The 17,022-nt window shown below is 35.1% G+C and overlaps 1 protein-coding gene across 3 annotated transcripts; it reads right to left on the bottom strand.

Moving 5' to 3' along the window:
* Window positions 1-1,224: 1,224 nt before the first annotated feature.
* Window positions 1,225-14,234, bottom strand: LOC118746448 (uncharacterized protein KIAA1143 homolog). Of its 3 annotated transcripts, XM_036480302.1 has the most exons (5): window positions 14,118-14,229; window positions 13,918-14,043; window positions 13,713-13,857; window positions 11,640-11,964; window positions 1,225-1,303 (listed from the first exon to the last, which is right to left on the bottom strand). In XM_036480302.1, the coding sequence occupies exons 2-4, from the start codon at window positions 14,023-14,025 to the stop codon at window positions 11,708-11,710; spliced, it is 510 nt and encodes a 169-aa protein (XP_036336195.1). In that variant the 5' UTR covers window positions 14,026-14,043; window positions 14,118-14,229; the 3' UTR covers window positions 1,225-1,303; window positions 11,640-11,707. The 3 variants fall into 3 exon arrangements, 2 of the variants coding, with proteins under 2 accessions (XP_036336195.1, XP_036336194.1); XM_036480301.1 differs by having other exon boundaries at window positions 1,226-1,303; window positions 13,918-14,234; XR_004993844.1 differs by lacking the exons at window positions 1,225-1,303; window positions 13,713-13,857; window positions 13,918-14,043; window positions 14,118-14,229 and adding an exon at window positions 13,236-13,421 and having other exon boundaries at window positions 11,792-11,964.
* Between the last annotated feature and the right edge of the window lie 2,788 nt (window positions 14,235-17,022).

Below are 17,022 nucleotides of genomic sequence, written 5' to 3'. Positions count from 1 at the left end.
TAACGTTGATTTTTTATAATTTTTTTGCTGGCGGTGTCACGCATTTTTTTCCATACAAAGTATGTCCGGCATTTTGTTTATATGGAAGAAAATGCCCAGCATCGTTTAAAAAATTCGTAAAAATCAACGGTATTTTGTAACTGCATGAAACTTCATTTCATCCTACTTTAATTTAATGGGCTATAAAACTGCGTACCTAAAATGTTTTTTGCACTTTTATAATTTTTGCACATTTAAATGCAGTTAAGTATATATAAAAAAGGTAGACTTTTATAAAAAAAATTAAATATTAAAAAAAGAAAAGGAATATAGACTAAGCTGGTTGAAATAAGGCGTTTCTTTTATTTATGCCACTAGTATTATGAACACCACACAATATGTTTACTTAAGCTTTTTTTGCATCGAGGTTTTTTCGACATGCCTTAAGTTATTTTATCAGATATATACACGCTAAAGTATTGTTAAATGCGTATAAACTTAATTACTGTCTTTTGTTTTGTTACTAATGAAATATTATACAACTTAAATAATAAAGCGGATTTCAAACCCATTTATTTATTATTTATTATATGGTAGGACAGCTTCTCAAACTATATTGATGCAATTTTTTCATGTTACGTTATTTGAAAATAATGAATATCTAAATCCCGTGACTAAACCCGGGATCCGGGGATTGTATGAACGATGACCCGAAAATACCGGGATCACAAAAATCGAAAAAATGAACATGATGCCCACAAAGTAAAGTCTGGAGTGTATGAACTAAAGCTGGGCAGGGTAGTACATACAGCGGTCGAAAAATTATAGTCGCACCAAATATTGACAAGTTTTCACAATTTTTATTTTGCTCTTTCATTTTAATTATTTTTTATAGAAATATAGTTTTCAAACTTTGTGCAATATTGAAAAAATTCAACAAATTTTCGAGCTTTTTTATTCGAATTTTTAACTCATTCAATTCAAGTATACCTAATAATGTGAAAGTCTCAAATTACCTAAAATTAGTATTGATTTTATAGATTTTATGTCGCACTTTCTCTCATATAACGGTTAAATAATAATAATATAACAGATCGGCGCCAACACAGTTTTACACTGATTCCGAACGGTAATTGCATTTTTTATGAGAAGATGGTTTTCGCGGCAGAATACAGTCGGAGGTATGCCATTGGCTGCCGAGGGGCGACCGTTATTAGAAAAAAACTTTTTTATGTTTTATTTTTGATGTTGGTCGGAAACTGGACGTCGAACCCAGGCCTGCGGAATGTAACGCGCACTGCTAACACTAAACCACACCGGCCGCCTACGATTAAATACAATTTATTATTATATGGAAGAAAAGTAAATTTCAGACATTTGAAACTTGCACTACATAGAAAGGAATTAGTTAAAAAACAGAATACTCCTACATGAATTTACACGGTTTTGTTACAAAATGAACTATTTTATTTAGTTTTATAGCACATACAATTTTAGTCTAATGCAGTGCAAGTTTCAACCGGCTATAAAATCGCGTTGATTTTTGAGCATACAGATGCGTTCAACTAATTAGCAACGAAATTCAAAATGATACTGTTTGCAAATTATGTTTATTTCTTTATTTTTAATAATTTTCATCTAAAATATAATTCAATCTATAAAAGAAACCACAATAATAAAAGTTAAAAAGCTTGCACAAATTGCAAAAAAATTAATCAAACTTCAAAAAATTACCATCAAAATTTCAAAATTTTTAATTAGAATATTTAGAAAATTTTTGGGTATGCAGGTTTGTAGCCCATTTAATTGTAGTATAAGATTGCAAGTTTCTAATCGTTAAAAATTACCGTTGATTTTTTATATATATATTTTTTTTTGTGTAAAATGTTGACCATTTTCTTCCGTATACAACCTAATAGAGCATCTGTGGGTTTACATAGAATCAAAATTACGCGAGCGCCAAATCAGCAGCAAGAGAAACGTTAAAAGTGCCCTTTAGGATATTTGAGAGAATATACCCCAAAATATTACCCGGAACTTAGTTAACTCTATGAATAGAAGGCTTAGAGCTATGCCAGATGCCGAAGGTTAACTTTTTAACCAGTTAATCATTTTGAACTTGGTGTACAAGTTTTTTTTTTTGGTTTTGAAAAAGGGAGTTTCTTTGCATTGTTTAAGTTGGCATGAAACCTAGAAACGGTGTTTTAATTATTTTTTGTTTTACCTAAATAGCTTAACTAACGGCAGAGATATTCAACTTTAAAGAGAAGAACCTTCAATGTACAACTTTTTTTTTGGTTCACTGCATCTGGACTTTGAGGTATCAATCAAGTATTCATGTGAATAGCAAATGCAATTTCACTTTTTTAAAGGCGAAAATGTAAAAAAAACTACTCAAGATATTTTCTACTTTTCACATTTATTTATTTCATCTACTTCTGAGAAAAGAGTTTGAAATTCGCAAGGCGAATTTATATAAGGCGGTGTTGTTTAATCAGCTGTGAGTAGCGTTTGATTGTCAAAATTTTATATTTTGCTAATGAGTGAGTGAAAACGTGAGAGTGTTTGCATTTTCTTTCGCCCTTTTTCATTCGGAGAATAGCTGAAATTTGACAATGACCAGCTAAAAGCAAAAACAAAATACAAGTAATTGTTTTATTTGTTGAATCGATACCACCTTATATGAATTCGCCTTGGAAATTCGGATGAAAATTTGTTGATTTTTTTTTTTTACAAAGTTTTAAACTTGGGTTTATATGGGTTTTATTAGAGAATGAACTCTAATTTAATTGAAAACTCTTAAGCTTATAATCCAGCACACTTAAGAAAAGTCGCAAGAATTATTTTTTATTATTTCTGTGGCTTGAAAAAGCACTTTGCTGTTGCTGTAAAATTGCTTGAAGAAATAAATGTACGACAGAAGAAAATTTCTTTTCCATTTTTTGTGTATATGAATTGTGCACTCCTACCGAGACGTTAATTGGGGAAATTGTGAAAAAAATGGCAAAGAATACGCAATTTTCGCAATTTACTCAACATTTTGAGGGTGTACGAGTCAAACGGACCTCAGATTCGGGTTCAGTGGATCGAAATACATGTCGGTAGGTGGGTCGGGTTAACGGCACACACCACTTTTTTTTGTGTGCCGGTGTAATTGATCATTAGCACCGATATTACCGATACTGTAAAGGCCAGGGAGTTTTGGGTTAATGGCATTTAAATGCATATACCAAGGATCATAAATTTAATAAGCCTTTTATGCGCACTCTCGCCGCCTAGTCCGGATATAAAAGGGAGCCAAAAGTAACAAATTTCTTATATGAAACTATTTCAGTCGAGCTGTGGTAATCAATGAATAAGTTTCGATTGAAGCTTTGAAACCGTAATTTGAGTCTTATGAAAGTTTGTGCGATTTAAGGAAACCTTCAGAGGTAATGCATTTTTTAAAGCATACCAAGATTGTTAATTTTTTTAATTAATGCATCCCAATAAAAATTGTTGTTAAATCTCAATTTGAAATGCATTTGGGAATCAGTTATTTTCTCAAATCTCACAACAGTTGTGTTTTCGTATTCTCCCGTATTTACTCGCAATGAGAGAAATATGCAAGAAAGTACGAAAACGCAAAACCAACAAGAAGTTGCAAGTTTTATGAACAGCTGATTCAAGGCGAATTAATATAAGGTGATAGCAGGAGTACAAAAACAAAAATTTACATGTATTTTGTTTTTGCTTTGGCGGCTTAAACTGTCAAAATCTGTAAGAGTGTGTGTAGAAATTCAAACAAAATTTTTCAATTTGACATCAGAAGCCGTGCGGCGAAACACATACACAAAATCAGCTGATCTAGTAACACCACCTTATATAAATTCGCCTTGAGCTGATTGATTTGTTATTTTCTGACGCAATTTTCTAAGAAAAATAGCATTTCCCATGTTGTAATATATTTAAATAGGTTTATTTTGTCAATTGCAACTGTAAAAGCACCACAAACAATTCTTTTGGTAATGTGAATTGCATTAAGCATCGTGCCATCAGCTGTTTTTCTTACTAAATAGCAAATAGTTACTAGCAAAAATTTTTCCAGTAAAAATCCAGTAAAACTTGCGAGTTCAGCTGTCATTTTTGCTCTCTAAATTCTCTCTCTTTTGCTGGTTTCTTTCAAGTTTTTGGGTACGAAAATGCCATCCAGTAAAAACCAGTAAAATTAATACTGGATTTTACTGGATAGTGCGTACGCGAACATTGTTGACACAGATGGTGGCAAGTTTTTCCATATATTTTTTTTAATCTAAAAAGTAACTCAAAAATACAAGAAAACGAATGCGGAAAGGTGTGCGCGAGAGTCAAATGCGTTAGCCGGAGCTGAGTACCGAGATTTACTGTATTATAAGTCCTCAAATTTCAGAGCCCTAGGAGGATCCTGCGAAGAACTACAAAAGTGGACAATAAAACACTATACTCAGCTTTGAAAATAACCGTTTAGTTCTTAGCCCACTTGATTGCGTTATTTTTCAAATATTTTAAAGCGAAAATTTATGGGTCTTTACGCATTGGCGATGGCGAGTACCGCAGACGATGAGCTGTACGAGCTTTACAACGACATGGACATAGTGCAGCGAATTAAAATACAGCGGCTTCGCTACAACAGCCGCTACAACAACAACAACAACAACAGCGGCTTCGCTGGCTTGACTATGTTGTTCGAATGGAACTGACGCTCCAACTCTGAAAGTATTAAACTCGGAACCCGCTGGTGGTAGCAGAGGAAGAGGGAGGCCCCCACTGCGATGGAAAGACTAAGTGAAGAAGGACATGACATTTCCAACTGGCGACAGCTGGCACAGAAGAGAAACAACTTCTGTGCTTTGTTGGACTGATCCAAAATCGCTTAGGCGGTTACAGCGCCAAGTAAAAAGCACGAAAATTTTAGCAACTTAAAATTTGAACTGTAATTAAATTTTGTTTTAATTTTTAACACTTGATTGTTCGTTTTGTTCTATTGTATCATATTCCCTGTAAGTTCTATTGTATTTTGTACCTTTATTTGTTATACTAAAAATAAGGCAATTATTACTGTACTAATATCACTCTTTTGATAATAAATAAAATCAAAATTCTGCAAAATCCGCAATTATTAACAAACAAGAGCTAATCTGAAAAAAACTAAAGGGCATATAAGTAAGTCTTTTATAAATGCCATCTTTTCTGCATGCCATAAAGTATATGTATATTCGGATGACACCCAACTGTACCTGTCTGAAAATCATGAGGAAACAGGTGACCTCTGTACAAGGCTTAATAGTAACTTAACATTCATCTTTGCATGGGCGAGGAGAAATGACCTGTGTCTGAACAGTGATAAATTTTTTGTGCTACCTGTCTCCACAAAAAAAAAAAACGAATAAATTTTTCAAATATACCGCCCTTATACATATATAGCTGATAAGTGTCTATTAATAAAACTTGTGTCCAAAGTGACTAATCTCGGGTTAATCATTAATACTACCTTAACATGTGACGATCAAGTGAACTCGATAGTTAGCAAAGTATACACTATCCTAAGAAATTTACGAATTTCTGCGACCTTTTCACCAGTCTAGGTTGGCAGAAAGCTTGCGTTGCAATTAATAATGCCAATCATATGCTACCCTGAGCTTGTTTACAGTAAGATGAATTCACTATCTGCTCACAAAATAGAGGTTGAATTCACCATGTTACATGACCATATCTCTGGTTGGAGATCGCGTTTATTAGGCTGTTAAATATCTGACTATCTGAAAGCCAGAAACACATCATTCCCTATCGACTTATTATGTGCAAGTGGCCTGGTTATCTATATGACAAACTCATTTTCCCTAAGTCAGTTCGAATTAATGATTTGATAGTGCTAAATTATAATTCACTAACCTCCGCACGGCTATCTTTGTCAATGCTATTCGTACATGGAACTCTATCTCAGTGGCAACTCGCAATAGTCTAAATAAAGGCATCTTTTACAATGTACTAAATACATGAATACTTTGGTTAAAACAAATTTATGTTGTATTATTAAGAGTTTCGCTATCTAAATAACAAATCTCAAGTTAATATGTATAACCACTGGCTGTAGGTATTTTATTATAAGTTTTAGCTTTACTTTATTATAAGTTTTAAGAGCGTGTCAGACTTGGCAATATTTCCAAATTTTCCACGAAATTCGCTGTCACGTGTGAACAGCCAGAAAGACCTTTCTGTCACTTTTCGGAAATCAGTTTCAGTTTAGTTTGCAAGTAAAAGCGCATAAATGATTTCGGAAATATATTTCAACTTGCTCGTTCTGCACTAGCAATCTGCAATGCGTCTTTCGGAAATAAAAATCCTCTTTCGAAAGACACTTTACATGCAAGGTGTGACTGCACAAGCAACTGAACTTTCTGAAATTTCGCAATTTGACAGCCTTTTTGAAATATATTGCATTGCCACGTTTGGCACGCTCTTTAGCCTTAGTAACCATTATGAACTTGTCTTTCTTTCTGGTTTTACCTTTTATTTGTTTTACTATAAAAGATCGCAGATCTTATTGTACTAATGATTTCGCAATAAATAAATGAAAATGAAATGAAATATCCCAATTGACTGATCTAAATATATCCTAGAAATACTCGTATGAATGCCGTTCTTGTTTTTTTTTTTAAAGTAGCTAACATCCAAGTACCACATTTTCTGTTCGTCGTGGTAATAAATAAATATCTATTGTGCCCTAAACTGTAAGGAGATTCTGTAACCATTTAGCGACAACTTTCGTATCGCTAAATTGTCGCTAAATGGTAACACAATTTCCGTACAGGTATGAATGATGCAAGAGATGTGATAGAAGGGTGCATACCAAAATGTCAAAATACCAAGATCAGTCTCTTTTATTTCTAAACCGCACCAGAAGAAAAGGTCCTCCAAGTGAACTAGGTTGTGCACATTTGACATTACAATCTACTGAGGTTGAGAAATAAAAGACACTGATGCTTTGTATTTTGACGTTTTGGAATGCACCCCTTGTAATCGCGCTTCGCTGCGCTTAAAAAATGTGGACGAAAGAATTGCCACTTGAACGTCAAAAACAAAAACTCCACAGCGTTTTAAGATTTTTTATTTGATCAGAATGTACAAGAACTCAGGATGAAGTCATCGCAGGGATCACACGATTTGTACAGAGTGGTGTTGTCTAGAAACTTTTGTCGTGAATGAGTTCAGCTCAATAACAACTTTCTAAATAACACCTCTGTAACTGTGAAAATGTACAAATCTGTACAAATGTACAAATTGTGTGATCCCTGCTTAAGTGGAAAAAATTAGGCATAAACAAAAGATATTGGTATATGTATTTTCATAGTTACATACGATATGTGCATGTGATGACCATGTGGTGATGATCGGATCGGATATCCGGTAGACTGCTGCCCTTAATAAATTTCACAATATTTTTATATTAGGTTTTTTGTTTAGCTAGATTATTTCCGTTTTCGAGCTGATCTATCCAATACGTAATTAGGAATACAAAATTTCTCCTCTTAAATCCAAGTTATCATATAATACTGTATTAAAAAATTAATAAATAAATAGAGAAGAAACGGCAAAGACAAAAGATTAACAACAATGAACGCCGCTAAGAAAAAACGTATGCTTGATTTCTTTTTATTTTAAAATGCGATGAAAATCGATCTAATGTGCATGGTTACATATCGTTTCGCTTCCAAAATTGCCCGGTAAGGCTTCATTGTTGCTATATTTTGTGACACACGTTTAAAAACTCGTTTTCTTTTCTGACATCAATAAATCTAAAAACTAGGCATATGGGGAACTAAATAGTTCGAAAATATAAATAAGTTAGCATGGAGATACCTGCTGAATTATATGAAAAAGGCCGAATTTTAGTGAAAGCTTCTATTGAAGAGCGAGACCAGGATATTTGGGACTGCTTTGGGAAAATCGCCAACGGCTCTGATACTGATTACAGTTTTTGTAATGATGTGGACAGCTAAACGATGGAGAAGTGGAGAAATATTTACAGCTATCCCCTATACCCAGACAAGAAGATCCTTTAATTTGGTGTAATACGCTTCTTTTCATAATGAAAAATATACAAATTTTTAAATCTTAATTACTAATTAGATACTATTAAATTTGATTATAACAATAAAAAAAAAACCTGAACTAGATTTTTAAATAGAATCTTCTATAATCGAAATCCGGCCGGATTTTTGCCAGTATAAGATACCGGATATCTACTGGATACCCGGCACATCCTTATTTTTATTTCATTTTATTTCAAGTATTGAACGGAACCCCAAGAAATGCTCAAGAAAAGTTTATTGAATTTTCTTAAGGAGTGTGGAGTTCTTGAGAAATTTGCTACTATAGTTTATTAATAAGTTTTTTGTGAAGCAAGCCTTGTTTTCAACAGAAATATATGCCCGTTTCATTATTTTCTAAGGAAAAAGTGAGACAGCAGGCTGTGAGAAATAAGATGTCAAAATTCCTTGAATTCAGCCGCATGAAATAATATCAAATTTTTTCTTGACCGTTTTCATAACATTAAGCTTGGAAACCCTGAATAAGCAAAACAAGCAATTCCAAGCAAAAGCTAAAAATTTTCAGACCTGGTGATGACAAACTATAGCCGACCTAAACGGGGTTAGATGCCTCCTGATGTCGCCCGAACATCATCTCCAAGACGAGCCACAAATGCTCCCCATAAAGGAGCACAACATAATGCCCTGCAAGCAGTTCCTGATCGGGAGCCACAGAAGTGGCCACCCAAACAGACAGCTGCTTGCAGAGGAGCCCTCGCCTAGGCACGTCAGGAGGCATCTATATGAACTGACGGACGAAGTCCAGAGGTTTATCAAGCAAAATGATCATAAAAATATTCAGATCTGTCAGTTTTTTAAGAGCACTACTATAATTTTTTAAAATTTCTCTAAATTCGAGTTATATTACTTTGTTTAAAATATTGCCGTTAATCGGCAATCGGTTTTTTAGTCTTGTTGTTGTTGTAGCAGCATACAAATTCCCTAAAGACTTTTTGGGGAATGTTGCTGGAGTGACAGTCCTTGGCCAGATATAAATCTAGGTCGTTCCGGTTACGTAGACCCGACTGTCGTGGGAACGGTTTTGTTTTTAGTCGTCAGTGGGATTGCTTTCTCAAAATCTGAACAATACTGACGAAATCGGTACGAATGATGCCCGTAACTATACTTCAATTCTTCAATTTAAAAGAAGTTTAATGGCCTTATTAACAAAAACTTAATACTTAGATTTAAAAAGCTTTAGTGACATTTACATACAATTTTTCGATTTATAAAGCTAATTTGCTTATTTGAATTTGGCTGTTAGCATATAGAAATATTTGTTTATTGTGAGCTTTAATTAGTAAAGATGAAAAGGTATTGACCTGAAACTAAACATGCAATGTATATGTAATACGATGATATGATTCGTTATGTACAAAATTAGCGTATATATGTAGGTACATATGAGCCGTTTATTTTGAAAGTGGCATAAGTCACTTCACAGCTCTTGTGCTTAAATTACCGATAACTTGTATCTGAACGCTTCAGTTATTCAGTTATTAGTTCAAATTCATCCACCAAAGGCAGAAGGTTTTGTCATTAGTTTATGACGAAAGAGCGATTTGTAAATGTATTCGGTTACAAGTAGCCGGTCATTTAAGCACAAGAGGTACAAAGTGACTTATGCCATTTTCAAAATAAACGGCTCATATGAGGGCATCTCGGTTGCCACTATTGCCCAGAAGATAATTTAAGCAGGCCTTCCTAAATGAAGCCATGCTTACTCAAGCAGGCCTGAAAAGAGGGCTTCCATGCATACATTCTAGAAAGGCTTTTCCTAATTACAATTTCCGCGAATGATGTATGTATGTTTATATTGTTTAGCATTATAAATGTATTACAATATGTACTTATTTCAAGTTGCAATAAAACATATTGGATATGAATTTTGAATAAATAGCTTGAAGAAGTTTGTTTTTAGTTATATTTTCATCGGTGTGGAGCTCTAAATGGAAATATGAGAAGTTGATAATAATAAACAAGATAGCAATAAATTCATGATGTTGGAAAAAATTTACACATAAGGTACTCATTCTTGTTTCATTCAAGGGAGCAACTTCTGGCTAAAGTAATGTAATGTACAGTTGTCCACGAAATATAATAGCAGTGCGATATATTGACCAGTTTAGACTTTTTAGCTTTTGTTTATTCAAAGTATATTTTTTTTTATAAAAATCCAGCTGTGATATACATACATATGTATGTACGGTTACAATAACCATGATTCAATAATTAAAGGTTTGCTCACTACCCAGTAGATAATTTCAGGAGTTAAAAGCCCTTCCGAAAGGCATTCCTGAGAGCCAAGAGGCCTTCCACCCTACATTCCTTTCTCCTTTCTTTTTTGTATGGAGTGGCACAAATTGAAGGGCTTCTTCTTTCGCTACCCATGGAAGGCCTTCCAGAAGGGCTTTTATTGTACGTACTTCAGAAGGCCTTTTGGAGGAGTTCTTTTAAAGTTGCTATTTTAATTTATAAAAATCATACATCTTTGAAATATTTGCTTACGGTTTAAATCAAATATGTGTTATTGCAACTTAATTAAGAAGGCCTACCTAAATTATCTTCTGGGTGGTAACATTAGAGTTTTGACACTCCCTTATGCACACACTCGCACCCACACACGATAAGCGAGCCGATTTTGTCAAGAGGGAGCGAGAAAACTGTTTTCTGAGCAACCCTTTTATTATTAAATCATGTACAACAACCACCATATAAATTAACCTTTCAAACTTTGTACAAAAATTATAAAAATTCACAAAATTTCAAAGTATGTAATCAAAATATTTAAAAAAAAATCTGGTATGTAGTTTTGTAGACCATTAAATTAATGAACTGCAAGTTTCAAGGTGCTAAAAAATCCCGTTGATTTTTGGCATTTTTTTTGCTGGCAATCTCTTCCATATAAAAGAACTTTGTCGAACACGATTTGTATGGGAAAAATGCGAAAGACATTCAACAAAAAAAAAATTCTCAAAATTCAAAATTTTTAATAACTTGAAACGTGCACTTCATAATACTACAATTTAATGGACTACAAAACTCATACCAAACTTTTTTCTAAAGATTTTGATTAAAAAGATTGAAATTTTTACGGAAACTGCAGAATTTTTATAATTTTTGTCCAAAGTTTGAAATGCGAATTTATATGGTGTTTGTTGTATAACCAGCTAGACTTTTAATAAAAAGGCGAATTATTTAAAAAAATGTATTTTGTGAGAAAACGCAATCAAAGTTTGTGCAGTTCACATAGTGCATTATGCAATTAATAAGCGGACACACCTAGAAAAAAAATGTTTGGTAGATTTTGTTTTTTTTTGCATTTCGTAGGATTTATCTCCAATTAATGAAAATATTTTTTTCTTCGTGATTATATTCTCTATCTAGAAAACTATTGTTATGCATGTTTTTGCGTTGAATCTGTACGATCTACGATATATTTTTTGGATCTGATTTTTGAGTTGTGCCTCTTGTGAAGATGGTGTACGATATGTTTAATAAACTGTTTCATTATAATAATGCAGTTAAATATGTACATTATATCCTACTTACATTGGGACCATCAAAAGTGAGATGTTCACACGATTTATGTTGTCTTATAAAAGACTGGCTGGGTTTTGTTAATTTTCGTCCTCCTCCTCGTCGGCGTCAAACGATAATTTACTTGTTTGGGGTTTTTTCTTCTTTTGACTTTGTTTTAACTCCTGCTTGTTTATTTTCTTGGATCCTTCCGGATTGTTGCTTGATTTAGAGCTTTTGGAGCTGCTGATTTCAGATGTTGAGTTGCTACTTGCAGACGTCGTAGAATGATTCTGATTATCTTTTCGCTTCTGGAATATTATTGGTCTACTTAAATCGGCTCGTGCTTCCGCTGCTTCTGTTAACATAAGTAAAAACATGTATATAGTTACATAAATAGATCAGCATAAAATAGCATCTAATGAATATAATTGGTTGTGAAATGCTCGATGTCATCTTTTACTAGGAATTGTCTTCTAATACATGAAAATCTTCCTTCTTTAGTGGTCCTGTTACAAATAAACCAACCTGATGCCTTTCTGAACAGATTGCTTGAAGGGCATGGATTCCACGCGCTTTTATTTTGATCACGGATCAATTTGTACCTTTCCGAAACTAGCTTATACTCCTAGTAACCCATTTCATAAAGTACAATGTTTACGAAATTTTTGAAATTATATCTCTCTAGTTACGTCTTTCATATTATGGTTCTATTTTCCTTTTCCCGGCTTGCCTACAAGTTTTACATACGGTCATGCAAATTAACGTCTAAAGTGTATGTCTGTACCGATTGGATTTATAGTGCCAGCCTTCAGGCTGCCAACCCGCTACCTCAAACGCTCTTCATTCCTCCCGCCTTTACCACACCGCGTACCGCATACTATATTCAACGCTCCAAATTTTATACATTACTGGCTTGGACGAACCACTTGCCATTCTCTTTTCCTGTTTCATTTACTCTGTTTTCCACTTCTTCACTCATTTACTTTTCTTTTCGCACTGTTCTTTTTCCCTTCTAGCGTGTCACTACCCCGCATCGACAATGCCAATTGCTACTACTGCAGCTATTGCCTGCTTCATCAAATTCCCTTTACCGACATTTTCATCGGCCTGTCTGCTTTAGCGGAGCCCCAGTATGCTGTCTAAACGTGTGTTTGTGTGATCGCATCGAGGGTGCTCCGCTGGCATGAAAATTGCAAAGGTGGTAGTGGAGGTTTCTTAAATTGGTGTACAGCATTGCTCGTAGCCTTGATGATGGTGCAGACGAGCATCGATGAAAACGACGGACTATCGAGGCGTGGCTGTTTGAAAATATAAGGTAGGCGGTGGTATGAGATGCAACAAAAATGGGTCTCCTCTGGGCCAAATTTTTAGGTTAGGTATATTTTAGTGAGGACATTGCGTATTTTCAACTCCAATAGGGTATAGAACTATACATACATATATGAAATAGTTTTGTGCAGCCCAACAAAATTTTTTATACTAAACTAGTGATTTAGCTGTTTTCACATCCTATAACTTAGACGCTTAATAAGTGAAGATAGAAACACTCATATCCTTATTGCAAATTTGTTTAAAAAAGAACTTTAATTAAAACCCGAATTGTCGAAATTGCACTTTTTCACATACCTTTCGATTTTTCCACTTTTTGTTAAATTAAATTTTGCAGTTGGCGAAAATGAGGCAAAAGCGTGGACGAAACGACAAAAGCAAAGAAAACGACGCAACGCTCGACTCTGACTCAACTGAACTGAACTAAAATGACAACTAAAATTCACGGCCTAGAGCCAGAGTCAGGCAACACCAAGGTGTATCCATTGGGCAACGCTCTACAGAAGAAAAAACAGGAAAGGGAAAATACCAAAACAACCTCAATAAATGACAACCATGGAAGATTAGGTCTTCGTAGTGGGGGTTGGGGTTAAGTATTGTAGATTATATACATATGTATATATGTACATAAATTTATGCATATTTGGGGTTTTCATAGTGACAAATACATTAATGTACATATGTACATAAAAACTTACGCCATCACTTTATGTCCCGACGACTTTCTAGGCACTTAAAAAGTTTTATCTTTACATTCCCAATAAACAAACATACCTCTGGCAATTCGTGCCTCCTCTTTAAGGACTTCCTCCGGGGTCAGGTCACCACTCTGTAACACCACTATTTGGGGCTTCTCTTCCTCACGGTCGGGGCAGCCTTCACTGTCCGAGCTGTTATCGTCGAAATCAAGCCTTTGCCGCTGAAGGTTTTTTTTTTATTAGATATTTTAAGACGCCTAATCTATACCGACACACCTTACCTTTGTTTCAACAGTTGGACCTTCTTTATATCCGATTTGTGCTTTTAACTTGGCTAAAAAACTTGGATCTTGGGGTTTCACGTACGATATATTACGCTTCCCAGACATAATTCACAGAAGCTCCCTCTATCAATAATCTCTGTTCTTTCATGCAGTTTTACAAGAGAGTATTGTTAACTAAACGAATTTTGCTTACTTACTAGTGAATAAATAACTAATCAAAACAAATAGGCTAAAATGTTCACAAATTGTAAAATACGCGGACACTTTATTTTCGACGCGCACGATTTGCCGCTAATTTTGACATTTTTTTTTACACCAAGAATTGCCAAGAATGATAGAATGCAAAGCAGGGTGGCTAGTAAGAAAAACAATTGGATTAGCGAAAAGTTTTTTCTAAGCAAATATATCAATATTGCTATATAAGGTCTTGTTTAAATATTGCGTTTATACATGTAAAAAAGATAGACATTTTTACGAAAATGAGGTCATATTTTGAGTCACCGGTGGAAAATCATCGGACATTTTACATAAATCTGGCAACTGTGAGAGTTCGTTTTGGAATCAGTGTTGCCACTGCATTAGCCTTTAAAGCATCCATAAAAAATCGAAAACTGTATCCAAATGTACCCACCGAAAAGAGCGAACTTTTTTACATACGCTTCTATTCCTCTTTTATGTAACAAAAGGAGCATCGCTTTCTTTTGTCCATTTTATTATGTATATAATAGAATATGCGATTTCATTATAGCAAGTCCGAAGTATGCATGATAGTCTAGCGCTCTCCGAGCTCACACTAGGCCCAACCCATCCAAGAGTGTACCGCAGGAGGACAGAGGCGTCCGTAGTTGCTCCTTATCTTGGGATAACGTTTTAAGGGTGCCTTTCCAACGCCAGGTCATCAGCCACGCAGTTTTCCGCCATGTTACTGTGACCCGGCACTTAAATTAGAATAAGTACCTAAAAAGTACTCTGACGCGATGGATAAAGGAGTCAGATATTCCTTTACCGATTTATAATGCACCATCACACCCTTTAGCAGTGAGTCTACCGCTTCCTTGATGGCAGATATTTCTACCTGAAAGACACTGCAGTAGTCCGGAGCCTTAGTAACCTTAGTAGGTAGAGATAGCTTCTGGGAGGCATTTCAGAGGCGCTGTAATCTATGTGTTCAGGGCGAAGTCATACTGATAGGCCTAAAATCCCTAGGAGAAACATGAGAGCCTTTTCCGGCCTTCGGGATGAACGCAAAAGTGCCAACCCTCCAAGCCTTGGGGATGTACCTGGCCCTCACGCAGTTCGCCAGTATGATGCAATCGGTCCCCGGCGACTTTAATTATTTGAACGAATTTATCGCCCAAGCCATGTTACGATGAAGTACAAAATATTGCAAAGAAGTACATTTGACTGTCCTTCGAAGTACGAAGTACAAGAGTTAAAAAAGAAGTACTGTACTTCCGAAAGAAGTACGGTTGGTCACATTAGTTATGCAATCCATGCAATCCGTGCTACGTGCAATGGCTTTGCAAGATTAAGAGAATACCCCTATTTTTTAGCATATAGTTCTTTAGTTCATAAAGTTCAATTGACGAATTTTATTTCAAACAAATTTCAATTATTTTTATTATTTATTATTCATTCTATATCGACTGCTGAGTGGAAGATCGACCTATCTCGGCAGCCAGCTCGAAAGCGCTCTATCTCAAAAAACTTTTCAAGAACGCCCTATTTCAGAATTTGTTTCAAAAACGTCCTATCTCAGCTACCGACTCAAAAACGCCCTATATCAGCATATTTTCCATATATTTTGAAGTGAGATAGGGCGTTCTTCAACCAAATTTTGAGATAGAGTGTTTTTCAATAAAATTCTGAAATAGGGCGCTCTTGAAAAGTTTTTTGAGATAGGTCGTTTTTGAACTGCTGCCAAGATAGGTAGACCTTTCACTCAGAAGTCGATATACGAAGCAAAAACTCACATATTGCCGTGCAATAACATTGGGCACGTTCAGAAGGCGCAACAGCTCAGTAACTGTTGCGATTGCACCTTCTGAACACGTCGTTTTGTACTTCTGATCAACTGAACAGTTGCGTGTTAGATGATTGTAAAATTTTTCTGATCATTTGAGACAACGTGTTGTGTGTTTTGAATTTGACAGCTAATGTATCAAGCCGTTCAGAAGACGCATTACGATCATTGATTTTTTTAGCAACGGTTGCGCTCAACTTTGCACCTTCTGAACCTACCCATTAAATTAGAAAGCTTGTTTGATTTTAAAAGCATTATACGCTAGCGTTAGCAAGGAACTGAAATAGCAACAATGCAAAACCGTTTTAAAACGTATATGTAAAGATGGGAATACACGACATACGCTCGTGACGAGAATATTTGGATTGCGATCCAGAATGAGAAATAGCACTGTCAAATTTAGTTCAATGAAGAGACCGAACTAGCGAACTAGTTCATTGAGATGAACTAATTCTTTAGTTCATTTATTTCCATAACTACCCAATCCTAGTTGCTACTTAGCTAAGCTGTTGTTCGCTGTTGTGCTTCTGTAGCATATTTTTAATCCTATTTGATTCTACCTTGGATGAAAATTGGGAGCACTCCATAATCCCGACTTTGAAGATCCCGACAAGACAAAATCCAGACAATTTTTAAAAATCCAGCAAAAAAAAATTCAGACAGGACATAATACAGACATAACAAAATTCCGACCAAATAAAATACAGATAACACATTATTCAGACAAGACAAAATCCCGACAACTCAAAATCCCGACAAGACACAATCCAGTCAAAAAAAATTACAATGCGTCCGGCAATGAAATTGATGACTTATGCTTAAATATAAACGGTTACCACTCCACATTTTTTCGCTTCTTCACTGCATGGAGCCTAACCCTCTGGGCAACCATTTTACCACAAGGACGAAAGCTGCGTATTCTCGTCGATGGCAAACTAATTCCAACGGTGAATAACCGGAAAATTATCAGATCTAGCTCTCGTTCCCGGCGCATACAACCGAAATTGCCAACAAAGTACAGAGCCGTAGTCCTCTATTCGGCAGTACTTGGCCAAAGACAAAGAAACGGCAGAACATCA

Source organism: Rhagoletis pomonella, unplaced genomic scaffold, assembly GCF_013731165.1.
Source record: "Rhagoletis pomonella isolate Grant_MI unplaced genomic scaffold, Rhpom_1.0 Rhpom_scaffold_00010, whole genome shotgun sequence".
Lineage (NCBI taxonomy): Eukaryota > Metazoa > Arthropoda > Insecta > Diptera > Tephritidae > Rhagoletis > Rhagoletis pomonella.
This window is presented reverse-complemented; position numbering and strand designations above follow the sequence as displayed.

What these genes read in the sequence shown, in the direction of transcription:
- LOC118746448 (XM_036480301.1), bottom strand. Translation starts at nt 14,025, where the DNA reads ATGTCTGGGAAGCGTAATATATCGTACGTGAAACCCCAAGATCCAAGT. An exon ending in GTCCAACTGTTGAAACAAAG is followed by an intron (nt 13,858 to 13,917) that starts GTAAGGTGTGTC and finishes AAAAACCTTCAG; the next exon opens with CGGCAAAGGCTTGATTTCGA. An exon ending in GGAGGCACGAATTGCCAGAG is followed by an intron (nt 11,965 to 13,712) that starts GTATGTTTGTTT and finishes TTATGTTAACAG; the next exon opens with AAGCAGCGGAAGCACGAGCC.